Source organism: Pogona vitticeps, chromosome 5 (assembly GCF_051106095.1).
Source record: "Pogona vitticeps strain Pit_001003342236 chromosome 5, PviZW2.1, whole genome shotgun sequence".
Lineage (NCBI taxonomy): Eukaryota > Metazoa > Chordata > Lepidosauria > Squamata > Agamidae > Pogona > Pogona vitticeps.
The window spans coordinates 142,487,992-142,511,751 of NC_135787.1; the positions used below are offsets into that span (position 1 = coordinate 142,487,992).

The 23,760-nt window shown below is 41.7% G+C and overlaps 1 protein-coding gene across 1 annotated transcript in view; it reads right to left on the bottom strand.

The window, feature by feature from the left end:
• Nucleotides 1-22,380, bottom strand: part of PPM1H (protein phosphatase, Mg2+/Mn2+ dependent 1H) — a 101,538-nt gene extending 79,158 nt beyond the window's left edge. The window contains exon 1 of the mRNA XM_020786029.3: nucleotides 21,905-22,380. Coding sequence (XP_020641688.1) covers nucleotides 21,905-22,140 — 236 coding nt within the window. The 5' untranslated portion in view covers nucleotides 22,141-22,380. The remainder of the gene's footprint in view (nucleotides 1-21,904) is intronic.
• Nucleotides 22,381-23,760: the final 1,380 nt, after the last annotated feature.

Consider the following 23,760-nt stretch of genomic DNA (forward strand, 5'->3'; position numbering starts at 1 on the left):
GCAAGAATTTGCTTTATGAGAAAAGGTCTGGCATTAGTAGCCACATGATAGAAAATGCAACAACCAGCCATCAAACCATGAAAACTAAATTATGATGTGAAATAAAAATCCTTTCCAGGAAGACAAGGCTAAGCTTTGTCATCAGGCTTTACTATGTCAATCTAATGCCTTACTGTATAACCTCTTATCCAGGACTACTTTCAAAGTTAATTCAATTGAATTCTGCTCATTGACTTTAAAAACAATTTATTCGTACATGTGCCATCACATGCACACACAAAATACAAAGAGTAGGGTTAGCTGTGCTAGCTATAAGACAAATTCCAAAATCTGCATTAGGATAATTAGGGAAACCAAAAGGACGCAAAGCACATTCATTTTGTGCCATTTTGGCTTACCTAAAAGTGCTTATGAGCTTGTGTAGCTCAGTGGACTGGAGCTATAAAACCACACCAGGGAATTTGAATCCTCACCTGGAAGAGGGCCATCAGACAATACTGAGAGTATGTGCAGTTGATGGGGTTACATGCCCTATGGGGGTGCCATTCCCAAAGTTGCTAAGCTGTTGGCTTAATCTACAGCAGAAGGCAAACCCTCCTGGATGACATCACAGCTGCTTCTGAGGGGCATTCTTCTTCTTTCTCATAGGTGCTAGAGAGCTTGCATAGAGCCTTTCCTTAAGCCAATTATATAGGCATGATGTAACCATTGTCCCATCTGAACTCTGTAACTTATCTGTATACTGTCCACTTTGTGAGCTTGTAAGGTTAATAAAAGCACAGTCCTCCTGGGGACAGAGCAGAATTCACTGGGAATCCATTCAGTCTTATTCTGCCTCGTGACTCCAACAATGCCCTGCCATCTATGTGGCCTAAAGCAAGCTGCTAAGTCCCAATACGCCACCAGAAAAAGAAACTGGCAAACTTCTTGTGAACACTTTGTATCTGGAGAATACTGGAAGATCACCATGAATAAGATTCAGAACCAACTTGATAGCACATAACCAAACTTAGAAAGGTATTACTGCCATATAAACAAGCTAGAGGCAAAAGACAAGGTTTTTTATTTGATGGGTTAACAATATTATTAGTTGCTGCAAAAGCAGTAGAACTTGGTCCATCTACCCCAACCTCCATTCACAGAAGCTCTCAAGGTAATAGCAGTAACCTGAGCATGAATCAAATCAACTCAGAAGGTCATCAACAGAAGAACTGGACTACATACATAGAGTGAGCTGTACCAATATAACAAAGAAATATAAAATCCACGATGTGGAAGTCAGATCCCATGCATAATGTTAGATGTATTTTGGATACATCAGGAATTGCACAAATACGAAGAACAATATTTTTGTTCAATAATGAAGCTGTTCTCTGTATCTTTTCACCTTTTCATGTCCTGACCTTTCTAATTAGGACACATGTACTTGTATCCCAGAATCAAGGTGACAAACATTTTAAAATAAATTGTAAGATAAAAAAAAGTTATGTCATTTTTAACCAGCTGGGCAGGATGGCAACTAATATTACCTCATACATTTGTAGACCGGATTCTCTGTGATCATCTACCACCCTAATCAAAGCTCCTGCCTCAAACCATCTACAGCTCTTTTACAAAACTGGAAATCTCAGAAATAGTTTAAGGCAACTTTTCCCTTGCTTTGCCATCCTGCTCTATGATAATCTAAACTATACAGAATGAATTTTGGCTGCTTTCCTGCTTATGTTTGTGGTTTATAAAATCTTCACTTAATCCTCCAAAACAGATAAAAATAGAGAAAATACCGATTTATATGCATTCAGTGATGCAATCAAAAGGATGTTTGCATCTGAGAGGGTAAAGTAATTATTTCAGAAATCTGACATTATCCATACCAGAGAAGCAGAATTCTTTTTTAAATTTGGGTCTGGTGACCCATGATGGTACGACAAAAAAAAAGGGATGAACAGGGCCAAAGCCAATTATCTGTGGGTCAAATGAAACCCTCTTCTCTCCCCCCCCACATCTGGCAGGCTGGCATGGAAGGGATAATTGCAGTCACCAGGGACCTGAAACAATTCCTTTGCAAGCAGTTTCAGAAATTAGCCCAAACCCCATGTGTGGCTCCACAGGTGCAGGTCACTAGCCCCTCATCTATACAGAAATAGCAACATGTGCTTCTGTTTGGTTAATGGGACACAAATCTGTTGAATTTGGTCCTACATTATACATTGTATTTCCTTAACACTTATGAGTAGTAGTAGGATTTCTATGACATGTTAATTTCCCCCCCTGCAACATATATTTGAGCTTATGGGTGGGTTTGAACATATTTATGAGTAGTCTGGAGAGATAGGCCAGATTACTCATCGAAATGTTTAAACTTGCTTATGGGTTCAAATGTAAGTTGCAGAGAAAATGGCAAATGTCATAGAAATCCTCCCCCTACTTACAAGCATTGCCTAAGAGGATAATCTTAATGGATTACATATGTGTTTCCAACATGCTGTCCAACATACACTTCAGGATGAAACCAATGCCTAAATACAATACTACACTAACAGGTGTAAATTCCTCACTAGGGATGTGCATTTTGGATTTTTTTTGGACTACAAATCCCATAATTCTCCTTTCTGGAGTTCCATCTGTAGGATCCAGCACATTACCATAGTCTCTCGAGACTAAGATGTGGAAAAAGTAGATAAAGATTTTCTCCCTTCCTCAGAATGCTGAGAGATGTAGGACAAAAGGAAGTAGTGACTCGCACAACACAAGGTTAAAATGTAGAATTCATTGCAAGAAGGGATAGTAACAGCCACTAATTCAGATTACTTTAAAGAGCCATTAGATCAATTTATGGAGATTAAGGGGTATCTATGACTAGGCAACTAATAATGGTTGCTACATGCTTAATTTAGGATTTGAGGCACCTGCATATCTGTTGCTGGAAAACAGTAGGAGAAAAGGCCTTCTACCTTCCAAGCCTTCAGATGCTTATCTATAGGAATCTGGATGGAAAAGAGGAGAGCGGGCTAGCTACACCTTCCATCCAATCCAATCATTGTTTTCCGTGCTTATTTTACCCTTGCCTAGCAACAATTCGCTAAATTCAGACTCCTGCAGTGAATTTATGCACAAAGCTTGGGAAAGCAACATTTTGAAGCCCATTCAAAGATAAAATCATTCCATTCAGTTTTTCTATCCAGTCTATTAGTGTCTTAAAGGAAGTGTAAAAATTCACACTTATTTATCTTCACATGTAGTTTTCCCTAAAGTATAGATTTGCATATTTTTTGGGAAACTGACCTAATTCATGCCTCTTGGACTAATATGGAGAACAGAATGCATAAAGGAAGCTGTTCTCCATGACTGTTCAATTCCCACTTTAAATTTTTAAGCATACAGATAGGAATATACATGTGCAGCTGTTTATTTGTTAGCTGAAAAAGATACAAGCCTCTGAACATTTGTCTAGACTTCTTAAAAGAAAGGTGATACCAAATGGCAAGTCAACAAGAGATGTTTAGCAAGGAACATAAAATGTATACAGTATACAGTACTTCAAACACTGCAATAATTACCTTCTCCCACAACAATACTTTGATAAGTCCAGGGTTTGTTTTTAAAACCAGCCAACAAAACTTCTTTGTTCTAGTTTTCCTGGGCAAAGGTATCTTATTTCATTGCCTCCTACCCTCTTCACTCCATTATCCAGCCTTTAAATTATAACCCTCTTTGGAATTAGCAAAACATACTGAAAACTGAGCAAATTTCCACAGCTACTAATTAGGATAACATATACTGTATACTCTTCCAAGCACCAGCAGCAACACTGTACAAAGGGATTCAGCCTTAAGTATAGCCACCAAGCATTTTGTACATACTCGACTTAGTGCTGCTAGCTGACAATTCCTGCTGATGTGTGGAAAGAAATAATCAGCAGAGTACCAGTAACTGTGTCCACCGACACAGATTATTTTACCAAATGCAACAATTTATCATCCTCATGCCATTTCAGATCAAAGTTTTGACAGACTTCATATACTTTTCTCTTTTTACTTTCTTTCCTGCCTAAGACCAGCCGTTTTCAAAGGATAACAACTTGTCTGCAGTTCTCCTTGCAATGGCAAATAATAGTGCAAAGCACTCATTATCAAGGAAGGAAACATGCAGTGAAGTAACAAAAATTGATACAGCCATGAATCTGTAATGACAAGTGGGACACATAACCCATATCACTTACAAGGAATTAAATTAAGCACCCCAATAAAGGGGTATGGAAATGGTGAGACAGAAACTTGCCAGCTTTTATAGTCACTTCTCTTGTATGAAAAAATATAACCTCTACCTTCTCCCTCTAGCTGTTCATCAAAAAGCTATAGTACTCAAGATTTTGAAGGGCACAAAAGACTGTAAGATCAGTTGTCTGCCTAGTGCTCTTGCATAAGCTTCAAGGCCACACACACCATCAACAGCTGCAGTATCATTAAGGATCACTGCTCTGTCCTCCACCATGAACACACATAAATGCATCATTTACGAACTGTTTTCTCTTCTCTCCATTATCTAGACTGTAGGGATGCTTTAGGAATTTGATCTTTGTCAAGTGGTATACAAAGTGACTTGATCCACACTTCTTATGATTAATCTGCAGATCTGAGCTCAGACCTTGATTTATATTTTTAAGAAAACTTACCGTATTTTTCGCTCTATAAGATGCATCTGATGATAAGATCCACCTAATTAAAATAAAAAAATAAAACTCCGCCCTAGCCAGCTCATCATCTGGAAGCGCTCCCTGCCGGGAAGGGGAGGAGAAGGGCGGCGTGGTGGCAATGGCGGCGGTAGGAAGCCAGTATTCACTCCATAAGACGCACACACTTCCCCCCCCACTCTTTTTTGGGGGGGAAGTACATCTTATGGAACAAAAAATACAGTACCTAATTCATGAGTCCTGCACTAACATTGTATGCAGAACAGAATAACTAAGTGAAGATGTTTTTAAATACTGACTCTTCAAAGTTTTACAAAATTACTTCTTGGCGCAAGAATTGTGTGTAAATCTGTATATAGGGGAAACTACATACAAAGATAAATGTAAATTTTTGCACTTCCTTTCAACACTGACAGACTGATGGTGTAGAAACTGGATGGAATGGGTTTATTACTGAATATATACGAAATATATATATATATGAAAATAGAACAGAAAAACTAGTTTATCAATCCTTACATGTGGTATAATTTTCAGCAACTGAAATATGCAAAACATACACATACATACTGTACGTATTATAGAAGCCTTTTTGAATCCAAAGATTTGGTGTAGAAATGTCAAAACTATCAGTAAAAACAGGCACAAGTGTTATGATTCAAAAACAGAAAAAAACTGTCCACAGCTAGTAAATTACCACTTCTGCATGAAATAAGTAAGGGGCAAACAGAAAAAAATGCTCCTTGTTGAAATATAAAGATGAAAGTCATATAAACAGTCTCAAAGTATATACAGTACTGCCAAAATCTTATTGGTTATATTACAACTAGAGATGGGAGCTTTGTGCTCGTCTCCCAGGGGAGACAAATACAAAGCTCACCACCACAGGCGGCCAGTTGAATTGGACCCTCCCCTCTGAACCAGGTATCCACTTAACTGCTTGTGATGCAGCGCATGCAGCCGTCATCCTTCATGCCAATCATGGAAGAAGCCCAGCTGGGGCTTCCCCACCTCCCTGTGCTGCTGACCAATCAGCAGCTGAAAGGGGACACTTGTCATCCCACCCCCTCACCAGATTGGTCAGCACTGCAGATTGGTCAGCAATGCAGAGCTTGTATTTCCACAATTGGCACAGCACAAAAGATGACAGCTGTGCATGCTGTGCTACAAGCAGTAAGTGGATACCTGTTTTGGGGGGAGGGTCCAATCGGACTGGTCACTGAAAACAAAGCTCCCATCTCTAATCACAACTAGAGTAGACCCACTGAATCAGTGGAAATTATGAAGACGCTGACTCACCAAATGCTCACTGATTCAATGAGCTTACTCTAAGTTGCTTACATTAAGATTTCAGCCATTGTGGCTTACTATGTTTCTCCAAAAATAAGAGAGGGTCTTACATTAATTTTTGCAAATGATCCTCTTCCAGCAAGTCAGAGTGGCTTGGATGTGTGCAGCCCTTATAAAATGTCATGTTACAGAGATATTTTTAGATTCTTCAGGACTACTATTAATATAAAGGAATCACATAAAAGCAACAAGAATTGTCTGTTCCCCAAGCACCAAAAGCCATTAATCACTAATACATCTCCCAATCTGATGCTCTCCAGATAGGTTAGTGTACAGTCCTCATCCCCCTCAACCACCCCAGAATGTAATTAGTAGAAAACTTAGCTATGTATGTATTATCTTTGTTTGCATAAGCCATGGGAATCTGGGATAGAATGGAAGGATGACACACTCATGAGCCATTTCCTCAAATGTTACATTAGTTATGTATACCATCAGTGATAAAGTTTTTATAATTCAAGATATTGCTGTTCTTACACTTATTACTGTAATTTTTTTCGAAATGTGATCTGAACAGTTAGGTTGTATATTTTAACAACAAAAGATTTTTACTAGATATGGGGGTATTCATTTTTGTATACAAATATCCCCCCGCAGGTGCAGATAACGAGGGTTCAGCCCCCTGAGGCCAGGCCGACCATTCAGGATTCTGCCGGTCCCGCAAGCTCCATAGTGCCTTCCTATCTCTCCATTGCTCATGATGGATTAGCCACTCTGCAACCTGGCAGAGAGGCTTCTCATCCCGCCTTCTGCCAGGACTGGCTAATCCATTGTGAACAATGGAGCGATAGGAATACCCCCATCTCTAATTTTGACAATGTCAAGCCAAGCCAATGTTGTCAAGTACATAGAAAATTTTAAGTTCTATTTGAGCAGTTACTTGACAATTTAGCCTTTAAATCAATACTGGTTCATTTAGACTAGTGTATTTTTCACCACTACCATCACCCTCCTTCCCACTTTACTTCATGCACTTATGTAAGATTGGAAGAGATGACCATTTGCATGAATTTAGTTTTAGATTACAATTACTGGATCTGTTTTTTTGTATGGCGTCCTTCCAAAGTTCTAATTTAATTGTCCTACAAATACCAATACATTTGGTGAAATATGTATCTGCCTCTGCACAGAACGTTACTATTCTGGATTACTGAAGATCCATATGTAAGCAATACTGAAAAAGTCTACATGTTCTTTAAAGTCAAAACAAGAATTTTTAGACAGAACCAACCAAAACTACTAAGCATTAAAATATTCTGTTACACAGGTTCTTGGCAAAATATGTTCTGATGTAAGTGACAACGTATACAGTATAAATATTGTATTATATGGCTAAGAATTCATACACCAAATCATAAAGAGAATAATTTGAAGCAAGCTATATCTATCTTCCTGCAATTTACATTGATTACATCTCATCCTATCCTAAGTGGTGTGGCAATAAATTGGTCCTCTCTGCAATTTTTAGAAAACAAAATTCAATCAAAGGCCTTTTTGAGTGAACAATGTTCAACAACTACATTTATACAACCTCCTCCACTTGACAGATGGAAGAGTCATCCTTGTGTGAGCAACTCACAAGGCAGTGCAAAATGAGTGAGTGATTCAGCAGGATTGCTGCCAACAAACCCAGTCCCTGAAATGCTCATTTCTAAACAACACAGTCAGGCAGGAGAATTTTATTATCTCATTACACTAATCACAAAAATCAAGTCTTAAAGGAAAGTTGAACATTTGCTAGAAAGATTACTTCTACATTCATGATCCCACCCACCCCCATTGCCAATCCAAGCAAGGTACTATTTGGGGGGGGGGAAGAAAAGAAAAAAGCCCAGGAGGATAGAAAAGGCACATCAACATGATAAGAGATTGGATAATTGATCCCTGTGACATGAAGTAAGAAACACAGCCAAGAAGGAACACTTTCATAACAAAACATGAAAGTTGATCCCTTCAATCTAAACTATCAGCCAAACTCCCGTCCCCAGGAATCAGGTGAAAAGTAGAGATGTGACAATTTGTATCTTTGTACTACAACTCCCAGAACTCCAACAACTGCCTGGATACATACGTCGAATCTGCACATCTCAAGCAGAAAGTATGAGTGGGGCTGGTCTCAATGATCCATACAGCCTCTTCTAGCTCTGCAGTTCTAAGATAATTACAGTTCAGTTTATGCACAGGTAATTAAAAGATCATTAATTGTTATTACTGTATTTATAAATCATTTCTGACATTTTATTACATTGTTTTTATATATTGATAAGTAACTATAAACTACTACAGCTAAAGATTTTAATGTGATGATAAATATACAAGTAACAGACAACAATTATGCCGTTGTTGATGACATTATCTGCATTGAGAAATATAGGTTCAGCCTTGGAAAGCAGGGAAGCACCAAGATAGTCTGTAAAACAGCACAAGCTCCCTCAGAAGAAGTCATGTGAGGGTTTCCTTCTCCATTCACTATTAAACTGAGTTATTTTGGTGACTCCATTGAAAAGCCCACATGCCTTCACACTCATGAGAAGGTCAAAATACACATTACATTTGAAATATAGTTGATAGTCTTTTCTTTTTCTTTGTCAAAAGCAATCATACAGTACTTGAGCAGGATTGGGACCCTAAAGTGGGAGGCAGAGGGCATTTACTCTACAGTCCCAGTCTGGACTAGGAGGCCCAGCCTAGCAATTTGCATTGCCAAAAAAACAATATATTGAAATGAATGGTTCATTTTGCATAACGTAAACTGCAGCTGCTAGTCTCTAATCTGAAAGAGGCCACAGTAGAGGATCAAGGGCTTAAAAGACTCTGGCTCCCTTACTAGAATCTCAGCCTGGATAGTGTTCACTTATTTCCAGTAAATTTTTTAAATATGTCACTGCTAGCTATGATAAAAATAATGTTTACTCTAACCTTGAGTTCAGGAACTATGAACAAATGTTCAATCTAATAAGAAAACATTTTTAGCTTGCTCTAATTGACCCCATTAGCAGTCATTATCTCTTCACCAGATGTACTGCAAAAACACTTTTATTTCACTGTTCTTCAACTATGTAGAGCAATGAATATTCACTAAGAATCAATGTTCTGCTACTAAAACTACTATGCCATTGTGTGCGTGTATGTATGTCTATATAATATGTGTATATGTATATATACACACACACTATCCACACACAGTGTGGATGGATGGATGATGTGTCTACACACACACACACACACACACACACACACACACACACACACACACACACACACACACACACACACACACACACACACACACACACACACACCGTGTTTCGCCGAAAATAAGACAGTGTCTTATATTAATTTTTGTTCCAGAAAACGCATTAGGGCTTATTTTCAGGCTGGATGGCAGGGTTTCACTAAACTGCGGCTTATTTATGGGGTAGGGCTTACATTACAAGCATCCTGAAAAATCATACTAGGGCTTATTTTCAAGTTAGGTCTTATTTTCAGGAAAACAGTGTGTGTGAGTGGTGTCTGTGTGTCTGTGTGTGTATTTCACCTGAATAATACCAAAAAAGTCCTCTGAAAACAGGCAATGCATAGGAACAGAGCAACAAACTGCTGCTGTGTATTCTCTAATCACCTAAAACAGTGGTTCCCAACCTTGAGTAACTGCCAGAAACCCCAGCCAGCACAGCTAGTGGCGAAGGCTTCTGAGAGCTGATATCCCAGACCCTCTGGACTGCCCAAGGAGAAGCGGTTCTTCTCAATGTTCCCGCCGCTCACATCCTTCCACTGGAATGCTCTAACTTGTAAGGAGCTCAAGGAGACAAGTTCACTCTTCCTGCAGCACTTCCCAGTGTTTACCAAAGCACGCAACTACCTTCTCTCTTGGGAGGTCGTTTCAACTTCATTTATTTTGGCCCTAAAGCACCTGAATCCAATGTTAAAGAGAATTCTCTCCCACATTCCAAATACTGAAAGTTCAGAAATTCTCACAAATAACTTCTCTCTCTCTCTTGCACCACAAAAAAGAGTGGCCAGTATTATTTGACAATTAAATACAACTTAACTTGAAATTTGAAATCTGTTTTACTTGGCTCCAAACTATAAAATGGATTCCTGTGATAGACCTGATGAGATGTCTGTCAGCTAAATCAAACAAAATCCATCCTTCTGAAGCAGTGGGCAAATAGTAACCAACTCTAAGGCCTAATTTTACCAGCTTCTTTAACAGTGTGCAAACATAACAAAATCCAGGAAAAAAGCAGTAATGTATATCACCTGGCAACAGAAGTCTCCAATTCATGAATACCCTGCCATCAGCATTGTCCCATTATTTAAGAAATGCTAAAGTCACAGGAAGCAACAGTTAGAACTGGATATGGAACAACTGATTGGTTCAAAATTGGGAAAGGAGTACAACAAGGCTGTATATTGTCACCCTGCTTATTTAACTTATATGCAGAGTACATCATGCGGAAAGCTGGACTGGAGGAATCGCAAGCCAGAATTAAGATTGCTGGAAGAAATATCAACAACCTCAGAAATGCAGATGATACCACTCTGATGGCAGAAAGTGAGGAGGAATTAAAGAACCTGGTAATGAGGGTGAAAGAGGAGAGTGGAAAAAAATAGTCTGAAACTCAACATCAAAAAAACTAAGATGATGGCCACTGGTCCCATCACCTCCTGGCAAATGGAAGGGGAAGACATGGAGGCAATGACAGATTTTACTTTCTTGGGCTCCATGATCACTGCACATGGTAACAGCAGCCACGAAATTAAAAGACGCCTGCTTCTTGGGAGGAAAGTGATGACAAACTTTGACAGCATCTTAAAAAGCAGAGATATCACCTTGCCAACAAAAGTCCGCGTAGTCAAAGCTATGGTTTTTCCTGTAGTGATGTATGGAAGTGAGAGCTGGACCATAAAGAAAGCTGACCACCGAAGAACTGATGCCTTTGAATTGTGGTGCTGGAGGAGGCTCTTGAGAGTCCCCTGGACTGCAAGGAGAACAAAAATATCAATTCTAAAGGAAATCAAACGTGAGTGCTCACTGGTAGTACAGATCCTGAAGCTGAGGCTCCAGTGCTTTGGCCATCTCATGAGAAGAGAAGACTCCTTGGATGTTAGGAAAGTGTGAAGGCAAGAGGAGAAGGGGACGACAGAGGATGAGCTGGTTGGACAGTGTCATCGAAGCAAGCAACATGAATTTGACACAACTCTGGGAGGCAGTGGAAGCTAGGAGGGCCTGGCGTGCTCTGGTCCATTGGGTCATGAAGAGTCCGACACGACTAAACGATGACAAAAGTCACTTCAGAAATCTATGAGTGCCCTCAGAGTAGTGAATGTGACAGATTACTCTATGAAAAATATAATGTCCACTATACACAATAATTCAGTATCTGTAAGTGTAGTTAGCACAACTTTGTTCATTAATCGCAGTAGCCCATGTGATGCAATCGACAGAAAGTGGGCTTATACTGCTGACCCCAGCCCCTATTACCATTCCCACCATCTGGTGACACAGGCTGCAGTTCACAAAAGCTTGTGCATGTTAGTCTTCGATGATTCACAAGTCCTTTTGTCACTCTTAACTAAGTGGAGCTCCTTCACTGAGTAACAAATAAAGAAGAATTAAGCACAGCTGAAACAAAAAAAAAGTTTATCTGATTGGCTCTGCTTAGCTGTGGCTAGCAGATAGTGGCCTGCCTCTTTGTATCAAAACACCAACCCATGTAATTCAGAGGAACACGTGGCCAGGAAAACCAACTGCCAGCAATTAAAAAAAATATAATAGGATTAAAGATGATGGAAACAACCCTAAGGATAAGTAAAACTGGGACTTCTGCAATGAGGAGATAATTGGCAGCTGCAGAAAATGGCCTGTGCTGAAATGGTGAAAGATAACCTCATATATTTGAATTCTAATGAAACGGAAGTGCACATTTAACATTCTGTTTGCTGCTTCATATTTGCTTAAAAATAAAGGAATTGTGAAATTAAAATAACGGTTAACGAATTTATTTAGGGCAACAATTCTCACTGACAAAAATGACACTTTTTTAAGTTGGAAAAATAAATTATACACTCTTCACTTATTACTGACTACAAATTATTATAGAAAATAGAAGCAATGTATCACAGATGCAACCTATGTTAGTGGTAAGTTACATTCTCTAGCTCTAACTTGCATATATATATCTCTCTCACACTCCCCTAAACACACAAACACGCCAAACCCCAGAGCAAAGTTTGAGATACAATTGAGTTCTTGGCTGAAAAAGAACCCACAAAGCATTATTCAGCAAATGCAAGAAAGCAACTGTGTACAAAGCCAAGAACATAATGTTTCCTACGAAGTAAATCAAATGTTGCAGTTTGTGCACATTCAAATAGATGAAAGGAAAATTAGTATCAGGATGTTGCATCATCCATAGCTTTTCCTTTATTTGCATGGACTTCACAATTAAATCATTTAGTACACCAAAATTAAATGAATTTACATATGACCAATGTAAATTCTAGGAAGAAAGGTTACCATAGATTGTAAATTACTCTCCTAATTGAATAATTTGGACAAAAATCAAACAATTTTCAATGAGTATGGCCACTGGAGAAGAATGATGGGATCTATAAATATATCTGAGTATTTAGGGCAAGAATGTTTGGTCTACAGTCATGAACTGAAGAACAGAGGCTAACAAAATGAGGCTTCTTCAGTACATCTAGCAGAAAGAGCACATTTTACAATACAATCTTAAACATGGCTACTCAAAGAGTAAATCCCATTATTCCCAGTTTCAACCAGTTGGAAATTCGGTAGACACTGTATCTATCAATTGAAAATGTATGAGGCTACTTCTAAAATGAGGAATCCCTCTATCACAAAAAAAAAACCAAACCACAAGTTATCACTGAACAAATACAAATTATCTGAGATTGTATAATTCTGCCTGGAATTTGATGTGTCTGGGTGAAATCATTAATTAACAGATTCTCCCTTTTTTCCTCTTCCTATTTGAAAACTGTAACAGAAGTCAAGCATTAGTTGTTCTTTAATCTGGCCAATGCCTCTCTGTGAACTGTATTCCTAGTGCTTCTTTAGAGTGCAGCTACAGCTGATGACTGCACCATACAATGCTTTACTCAAATATGAGTTAAATACAGCTTTAAAAATGCATGCTTTGTTTGAAAAAAAATTGGCACTATTTTCTCCACAGCAATTCACATTATTCACTTTCAAACATTTTTGATCATGTGGTCTCTGTTTCTCCTGCAAAAATATAAGATTAAATGGGCCTATCTAGGCAGATTCCATAAAGCAAAGTTACATCATATAAGAATGCAGGATACTGCACAAGGTCATCTGAAGGGCAAGCCAATATTTGCTTGGGGGAAAAGTATGCTATTGGAAATTTTTAAAGTTAGAAAATGTGTAATTTTGGCTAACACCTAAAAATTAATCTCCTCATTTCGTAGTTTCATGTGCTCTCTAAATTCACAGCTTTCAAACAACCATGTTTATTCTTATTTGTTTAGCGATGAACAGCCTCTCCTTGAGAAAATGGAAGAGGCCACACAAAAAGAACACCTACTGAAAAGAGATCCATATCAGTGTTACTCTTATTGCAGCATTTTAGCTTTAATAAATGTATTGCTTGGCTAAGGGTTTTGGACACACATCCCATACTCATAATTTTGGACTTTTTTTCCCTAATAGACCAGAAGGGCTGTCTCTCTGTGCCTTCCTCTCTGTGTCTCTCTCTCTTTTTTCTTAATGTCTTTTTAAAATTTAGCCTTGCAGCCAAGTAGTACTATGCTTTAGAAGTCTACAGTTATGCAATACCTCAGCAACAGATCTGCATCCATTAAAGACTGTTAATTATCATACTGTGGAACTGCAACTAGAAAAGCAGCTCCAAGCATCAGCTGGAAAATCTAAAAGTGCATCTATTCAAAAGGCACACCTGCTAGATCATAGAATCATAGAATCATTGAGTTGAAAGGGACCTAATAAGGCCATCGAGTCCAGCTCCCTGCTCAATGCAAGAAAGCTTAATTCCCCTTATAACTTTCAAATATGGCAAAAACACATATCTATCAAAATGTTCATAGTTCATACAATCCAAATACTTGTAATAATAATAATACAATAATATTTTCTTACATACAGCAGAAAAAGAGGGTTTGCACAAACAATTTTGCTTTTGAGGCACAGCCACAAATGAGTAGTCCTTCCCCTTGAAGTCAACATGCTTAGTACTCTAAGCCTATCAAGTTATTTTGACATCTGAAGCAGAAAACTTCAGCAGTGTCTATTCCTTCTCCTTGGGACACACACACAAAATCTGATGAGAGAGCTATCTGGTATTGATGAGATTGCTTTTTAAAGTTCCATGACTATGAACCTAAATAGAGAGGTCCCTCCCACCAAAAGAATGGCTCTTTACAACAAACCTATTCAGTTAGTTAATCCCCTTCATGGACTGCTGTCTTGTCCTGGTGAAGGGGCTTGAGTAATTCAGAGAAGCTATGGGCTATGCCGTGCAGGGACACCCAAGATAGACAGGTCATAATGGAGAATTCTGACTAAATGCAATCCACCTGGAGCAGGAACAGGCAAGCCACTCCAATACCTTTGCCAAGAAAACTCCATGAATAGAAACAAAAGGCTAAAAGATACAATGCTGGAAGATGAGCCCCTCAGGTCGGAAGGCATCCAACATGCTACTGAGGAAGAGTGGAGGACAAGGACAAGTAGCTCCAGAGCTAATGAAGTGGTTGGGCCAAAGCTAAAAGGATGCTCAGCTGGGGACGTGCCTGTAAGTGAAAGGAAAGTTCGATGCTGCAAAGAAAAATACTGCATAGGAACCTGGAATGTAGGATCTATGAATCTTGGTAAACTGGATGTGGTCAAACAAAAGATGACAAGAATAAACATTGACATCTTGGGTGTCAGTGAACTAAAATGGATAGGAATGGGTGAATTTAATTCAGACGATTATTGTATCTACTACTGTGGGCAAGAATCCCGTAGAAGAAATGGAGTGGCCCTCATAGTCAACGAAAGAGTGGGAAAAGCTGTACAAGGATACAATCTCAAAAATGATAGAATGATTTCAATAAGAATCCAAGGCAGACCTTTCAATATCACAGTAATCCAACTTTATGCACCAACCACCAGTGCTGAGGAGACTGAAACTGACCAATTCTATGAAGACTTACAACTGTCCTTCTCACTATAAGGGATTGGAATGCTAAAGTAGGGAGTCAAGAGATAAAAGGAACAACAGATGAGTTTGGCCTTGGAGTTCAAAACAAAGCAGGGCAAAGATGAAGAGAGTTTTGTCAAGAGAACAAGCTGGTAATCACAAACACTCTTTTCCAACAACACAAGAGGTGACTCTACACATGGACATCACCAGATGGGCAATACCGAAATCAAATTATGTTCTCTGCAGCAAAAGATGGAGAGGATCTATACAGTCAGCAAAAACAAGATCTGGAGCTGATTGTGGCTCTAATCATCAGCTTCTTCTAACAAAACTCAAGCTTAAACTGAAGAAAGTAGGAAAAACCACTGGGCTAGTCAGGTATAATCTAAACCAAATCCTTACAAATACACAGTGGAAGTGAAGAACAGATTTAAGGAACTCCATTTGTTGGACAGAGTGCCTGAAGAATTATGGATGGAAGCCTGTAACATTGTATAGGAGGCAGCAACAAAAACCATCCCAAAGAAAAGGAAATGCAAGAAAGCAAAGTGGCTGTCCAACAAGGCCTTACAAATAGCAGAGAAGAGAAGGAAAACAAAATGCAAGGGAGACAGGGGAAGTTACAGAAAACTGAATGCAGACTTCCAAAGAATAGCAAGGAGAGACAAGAGGGCCTTCTTAAATGAACAATGCAAAGAAATAGAGGAAAAGAATAGAAACGGGAAAACTAGATATCAGTTCAAGAAAACTGGAGATATTAAAGGAACATTTTGTGCAAAGATGGACATGACAAGGGACAAAAATGGTAGGGACTTAACAGAAGCAGAAGACATCAAGAAGAGGTGGCAAGAATACACAGAGGAATTATACCTGAAAGATATGGATGTCCTGGACAACCCAGATAGTGTAGTTGCTGACCATGAGCAAGACATCCTGGAGAGTGAAGTCAAGTGGGCCTTTTAAAGCATCGCTAACAACAAGCCCACTGGAGGTGATGGCATTCCAGTCAAATTATTTAAAATTTTAAAATACTGTATGACACTGTTAAGGGGCTACACTCAATATGCCAGCAAGTTTGGAAAACTCAGTAGTGGCCAGAAGATTGGAAAAGATCAGTCTACATCCCAATCCCAAAGAAGGGCAGTGCCAAAGAATGCTCCAACTACCCTACAATTGCACTCATTTTACACGCTAGCAAGGTTATGCTCAAAATCCTACATGGTAGGCTTCAGCAGTATGTGGACCGAGAACTCCCAGAAGTACAAGCTGAATTTCGAAGGGGCAGAGGAACTAGAGAGCAAATTGCTAACATGCACTGAATTATGGAGAAAGCCAGAGAGTTCCAGAAAAAACATCTACTTCTGCTTCATTGACTATGCAAAAACCTTTGACTGTGTCAACCACAGCAAACTATGGCAAGTCCTTAAAGAAATGGGAGAGCCTGAACACCTTATCTGTCTCCTGAGAAATCTATATGTAGGACTGGAAGCAACAGTTAGAATTAGATATGGAACATCTGATTGGTTCAAAATTGGCAAAGGAGTATGACAAGGCTGTATATTGTCTCCCTGCTTATTTAACTTATATGCAGAATACATCATGCGAAAGGCTGGACTGGAGGAATCCCAAGCTGGAATTAAGATTGCGGGAAGAAATATCAATAACCTCAGATATGCAGATGACACCACTCTGATGGCAGAAAGTGAGGAGGAATTAAAGAACCTCTTAATGAAGGTGAAAGAGGAGAGCGCAAAAATGGTCTGAAGCTCAACATCAAAAAAACTAAGATGGCCACTGATCCCATCACCTCTTGGCAAATAGAAGGGGTAGATATAGAGGCAGTGACAGATTTTACTTTCTTCGGCTCCATGATCACTGCAGATGGTGACAGCAGCCACGAAATTAAAAGACGCCTGCTTCTTGGGAGGAAAGTGTTGACAAACCTAGACAGCATCTTAAAAAGCAGAAACATCACCTTGCAAACAAAGGTCCGCATAGTCAAAGCTATGGTTTTTCCAGCAGATATGTATGAAGGTGAGAGCTGGACCATAAAGAAGGCTGACCACCATAGAATTGAGGCTTTTGAATTGTGGTGCTGAAGGAGACTCTTGAGAGTCCCCTGGACTGCAAAGAGAACAAACCTATCCATTCTGAAGAAATCAACCCTGAGTGTTCACTGGAAGGACAGATCCTGAAGCTGAGGCTTCAATACTTTGGCTAACTCATGAGAAGAGAAGACTCCCTGGAAAAGACCCTGATGTTGGGAAAGTGTGAAGGCAGGAGGAGAAGGGGAGGACAGAGGATGAGATGATTTGACAGTGTCATCAAAGCTACCAACATGAATTTGACCCAACTCCGGGAGGCAGTGGAGGACAGGAAGGCCTGGCATGCTGTGTTCAATAGGGTCACGAAGAGTCGGACATGACTTAACAACTAAACAACAACAAATGCAGTTCGAGGCTTAGAATTAGCTGCCATGTTCACTACTCCAAAATGTAACAAAGCCATTAGTGCTACCGGTTTCTTTAGAACCACCACCCCTACACAGAAAAAATGTTTCCTTCAGCTACAACTACAAAATGTACTGTAAACCTGAAAGGCACAAAGGGCAAGTGCTAATCCCAAATGATGGGAAATGAGTAGAAGAACTGGCGTTTATTTCAATAAGGTCAGGCCTCTGTCCTAAGGCTGCTACAATTTTGAAAGCATTCACTCTCAGATTCACTCTTTGATTAAACTTCAGAATGAGGTATAATAGGTTTTTTAAAAAAATGAGTTCACTAAGAACAAATTTACTTTAAAATTCAGGACAAGCATGTCTTTTACATGTGTGTAAAAGACATAGTTCATAGATAAGAAAACCACCAGTTAAACTTCTGTAATGATGCATTCACCTCTTACATTTACTAACACTTGAAAAGTACAGTAACTGCAAAATATAGAGAGAAACATTTTCCCACCAAAACAAGTCAAGCATGGAACAAACCAGTCTCCAATGTTGGTTAAAAAAAACCCCGAGTGACTATTTCAAGGTACCTTTGGAATAAAAAAAAGGCTGGCAGCAAGTTAACAACAATTTCTCTTTGTTACCGTGCAGAAGGGGGAGGACAGTCTACTAAAGCTGAACAGAATTCAATTCCCGTGGCTGATGGAGTAACTATGAGAGAAGTTGGTTGTCAAGGTAAAATCTTCTTTGAAAGGAAGCAGCACATACAAGAATTGACAGTTCTTCTGCAGATACCACAACAATATTGGAGAGAGGGCTTCTTCAGCAATATTCTGTAAGAACTGACCAAGTGATATTTTGTCTTCCATACAGAACATGATTTCAGCTGCAAACAGCTGAAGACTGTAGACTATAAGAGCCTGTAGACTACAGAGATCCCTTCAATCCTACAAAGTAATATGAAATCTTTGGACTTAACCAGAAAAGATTTATCAAAGAGCTATGAAAAAAAGAGAGTGTAATGAGGCCAAGAGAAAGGTCTCCCCAATGATCTTAACACCCATGCAGGCTCATAAAGGAAGATAGTTTTTTTAGATAGCTTGGACCTAAACCATTTAGGGCTTTATAGCTTAAAAACAGCACTTTGAATTGCGCTCGGAAACGGATCAGCAGCCAGTGGATCTACTATAGTGGGGGGGTGCTATATGATCTTTGTAACAAGTTGCAGTTTACAATCTGACTGCAGCATTTGAGCCCATTGAGCGTTTGCCACTTAAGGCCCTAAATCTGTGAATATACACACAAATGCTCCACAAGATTCACAAAATCATAAAAATTTTGGAATTGTCAACTCCAAAAGTATCTGGCTGCAAAGCCAAGGGCTGGGAGTTTGTTTCCCCACTGTGCCTCCAGGGAGAAGAGCCAGACAGTTAAGCTGCACAGTCCCAGGGCACTCCGAGAAAAAGAGAATGGTAAACCAGATCTGAATATTCTCTACCTAAAAAAACCCTGAAAAGGGTCACCATATTTCAAAATTGACTGGATGGCACATGATGATTATTAGTCTAAGGTACACCAAGAATCAAATAATACATTCCACTACCAATGTGGGAAAACCACAGGTAAAGTGTCCCTGATACTATATGGCCATTCAAACTTCTATTTGGAAAACTTCAATCCACTACTTTACACAGTACAGCCAAACAGCTCTTGCCATGAAAATGTTCTCTTCAAGGTTTAATTGGTATCTATTTTCTTGTTACTGTAATTTGAATCCACTGAAGTGGGTCCTATAGCAGAAAACAAGCTTACTCCATCTTCTATGTGTCATGGAATTTGGACTTTCGTGAAGTGCAAAGATCTAGGAGAAAGCTGGGCAAAAGGGAGATATGCTTCCCTGATCATGTTCCCTTTACTTATAAAATGTTCGTCATAGGCTTCTGTTTGGATCAACACTTTTAAAAAATTGTTTTAGGTGTTTCCGGACCTGAATCAACTTGACCCATCAACAACTCTGGGGAAAAACCATTTGCTACCAGTTCAAAGGCTGCATATCATTCCCATCTTATTAAAACATTTATACCGGCAATAAACTGTAGAGGCTCAACACTGGAAAGCACTTCATTATTTTAAGCCTTCCATTCAGATATGAAAGTCTGTAGTAAAAGAAATAAAGTTAATATGACTTTAAGAAATATAGAGCAAAAATGCAAGAAAATGACTGTACTGTAGTCTCCTTCATTCCACCTTCTGGGCCTTGCTTCTACAGCAACAGAGTGGTTGCGTGCAGAAAGGATGGAAAATTTTGAGAATGAACTGATCAACGGTTCCAGGCTCCAATCATCATCTTTGTAGCACAGTCCTGAAAAGGGGTGTGTGTATGCCTGCTTCACCCAACAGTGAAGCAGGAAAGAAGATACAGCTATTTTTGATCTCTCTTCTCTCTCCCTCCACCCCACATTAACAACACATCCTCCTTACTAGTAACTAGGAATAACCCAAAGGCTAGGCAAAAAAAAAAAAACCTCTCTGCTAAATGCCACTCCTCCACAGGAGGAAATACAAAACAGCCTGTGAGAAGCCCTGCATGTTGGTTGGTGCTTGAGGGAAAGAAAGAAGGGCTCAAATATGTTTTGCTTTTGCATCCTACACACACTTCAAAATGTCATTAACTAGACTCCAAGACCTAGATCACAGAACTTGACAGTACATAGGGAGTTACAAATTTATGACAATCAATGGCAATAGCATTATGTATTCTTGCATGAGAATGATCTCATCAAATTCACAGGAATTTATTTTCAAATAAACAGGATCAAAAGGTAAAGATACAAATCCTCAGCATATTCAAATAGAGGCAAGTGGGGTCTTGACTTGAGAACTTAATCCGTATTGGAAGGCGGTTCTCAAGTCAAAAAGTCTGTAAGTCAAGTCTCCATTGACCTACAGTGCATTGAAAACCGATTAATCCCATAACAGGCCGTTTTTGTTCCATTTTGGTTTTTTTCTGGTCTGTAAGTCAAATCTCAGTCTGCAAGTCAAACCTAAATTCTGCAGCCAGAAAAGTCTGTAACTCAAAAAGTCTGTAAGTCAAGCCGTCTGTAAGTCAAGGGTCCACTGTAATTCAGTCCCACTGCTCAATGGGAGTTGACAAGAACCTAAAACCTCATAACCATTCAGAGTAGTTAACCGAGCCAACCGATTTAGGTGAAAGAATTAATTGAGGCAAGAAACAGAGGCTATCACTTGCTGGAAGATGTTTCGATCACTGTAATATGTCAAGTGTGGCAATGAAACTCAGGGGACCCAAATTAAATCCCTGCTCAGTCATGAAACTCACTGTGGGCTAGTCATTCTTTCAAGCCTTATCTACCTCATAGGGTTCTTGTGAGGATAAACAGGGTAGAATACAAGTCATGCACAGTCTTGAGTTGGCTGGAGGAAAGATGGGACATAAATATTAATCAACAAATGTACATTATATGCAGCATTTCCCAGAGTTTTGCCCCTGAACTTATGGACAGGGATCAGTAGCTTATTTGGGGCATGTACAAAGTACAGTACATGTTCACAGCCACAAGCAGAACATTACAGAGGCAGGAACCGGGAAATGACTTCCTTGGGCAATTTAAATGCCACATATAGCCCCCTCACACCACATCCAGTGATCTGTTTCCAAGGTCTATATACTGCAAGCTGGCTGTCATCCACCCCACCACCACCACACTCTGAAACAGAAATCTGAAAGGGAACCTCTGTTTCCAAGCCAGAAGACCGCATTCCTTCCAAGGGAGGACGGGGTACTGTACTTCCCATTTCCAAAGTTAAGCGCGCCCAGCTCCGAAAACGAGCGTGTTGTGGTCGGCGGCTTCTCCTCCTTCCCTCACGCTCTCCCTTCCTGAAGCCCCTCAGCGACTTCCCTCCTCCTCCCTGCGACCTCCCCCCCCCCGGCAGGTGCTCTGAGGGGCCCTCCTCGCCCGCCGCCGCCGCCCCCCCCCCCCACTTTCTTCTCCTGCGGCAACCTCCTTCCTGGCAGCCAGAGAGGGGGACGTGGCTCGGCACCTCCCGGCCAAGTCGCCGGCAGCGGGGCCCGGAGGAGAGAGCAGCGCCGCCGCCGCCTCACACACACCCACCACCCGGTCCGTCCTCGGCGGGGCAGACGAGCCGGGTCAGTCAGCCGGCGGGCGAGCGGGCGGCTAGTCCTCGGCTACTCACTCGGCATATCCCGTGGTCCAAGGCAGGCGCCTCGTCTCCTTGTTGAGGATGAGGATGGGCCGGGCGATGTGGTCGGCGGAGCACTCGACCTCGTCCGGGGAGAGCCCCAGGAACTCGGGCCGGCCGTAAGGGAAGCGGAGGGGCAAATCCATGCCGTTGCCGTGCTCCGAGCCCGAGTTGCCAGCCATGATGCCTCCCATGAAATTGGCCACGGCACACTTTACCCGAGTGAGCATATTAGTCCTCCTGTCGCCCGTGGGGGTAGCCACGGGGGGGCCAGGAGAACCGCCGCCGCCGCCGCCGCTGCCACCGGCATTTACTTCCCAGCCGGCCGGCAGAGGCGCAGCGCTCGGGCTGGGAACCCGGCGGCCGTTGCTGCTGCCGTCGTCAGAGCCAGGCGTCCCCGGAGCAGAAGAGCCGCGACGCTTCCGCAATGGAAGAAGAGCTGCATGGAGCGGGCGGGCGGGCGCAGGCAGGCAGGCAGGTCACCGCCACCAGGAAGAGGCGCCGAGCCGAGGCGCCAGGCAAGGGGACGGCCACCGCGGAGCGCTCATCGTGGCTCGCTTGCTCGCCGCCTCCTCCTCCTCCTCCTCCTCCTCCTCCTGCGGAGAGGCTCCCCTGCCTGCCTGCCTGCCTGGCGGTCTCCCTCCCCTCCGCCCTCCCTCCTCGGCGCTGCTTCCCGAACTCGACCCCGCCCCCACACGGAGCGCTTGGCGAGGAGTCACGTGACGAGGAGACGCGGCTTCGGCTCTCGGCGGCCGCGGGGAACTTCCTGCTCCTCCGGCCGCCGCCGGGGATCCTTCCTGCCGCCGAGAGACCTTGCGGCAGCCGCTCCCCCCCCCCCGCACTCTCCCAAACGCTCGCCTCTGGCATCGGCGCCGCTGACACGAAGGAGGAAAGGGGTTGGGGGGGTGTAGCATCCAGAGGTAGGCCCTCCCGGGCCGGCCGTTACTCGTTTCCCTTTTCTCCAGGGTTTTGCGTGCGGGTCCATGGTGGACCTAAGGTCAGGAATAAATGCTTTCAGGCGGGTTTATTATGGCGCCGTCCTGATGCATGTTTACTTAGAAGCCCCATTGACAAGAGGGCCTGGCGTGCTCTGGTCCATGGGGTCACAAAGAGTCGGACACGACTAAACAACAACAAAAAGCCCCATTGAATTCAGGGGGACCTACTCCCAGGTAAGTGGGGACGAAATTGCAGCCTGGAGCGGGAAAATCTTGAAAGGCAGAACTGTCTGGTTTAAAGGGATTTTTTAAAAGGACTTTTTCTGTTTCCTGGGGGGGTCGTGTCCGACTCTCCCCAAAAAGCTTCTGCCAACTAAAACGCCTTAATCTTGAAAGTGCTGCACAGGCCCTGTTGGTTCCGTTGGTCCCGAGACTCCTCTGAGGAGCTGTCTAGCAGTGTTGTGTCTTCTCTGGCCCTGACTCCCCAAAGTCTCAGAAATAAGTCTTTGCCATTGCCCGCACCTTACCCTATGTACTGGCTGGTTGGGCTGGGGCTTGGGAGATCCAGGATACCCCAGGGGGGAGCCCAAGCTCTCCTATCACCCCTGCACACACACACACACACACACCAGTTATGCATCCAAGAAAACTAGGAGACATTTCCCTACCATAGGAGAAGGTGGCAGCAGCAGCAGCAGGGAGGCTCCTATGCCACATACACACACCAGAAGAAATGGGCACGTTTCCAAGACAGCAGTGTAGGACCTGGAGAGGAGAAAAGGACAGTGCCACTCCTTCCAGGACAGAGAGGGAAAGGGTGAGCAGGAGAAGGAAACTTCTTTGTAAAAGTTGAGCAGTGTCCACAAATACTCATTACCCGCTGTTATTGCCAGAGGAGGATGCCACATGCCT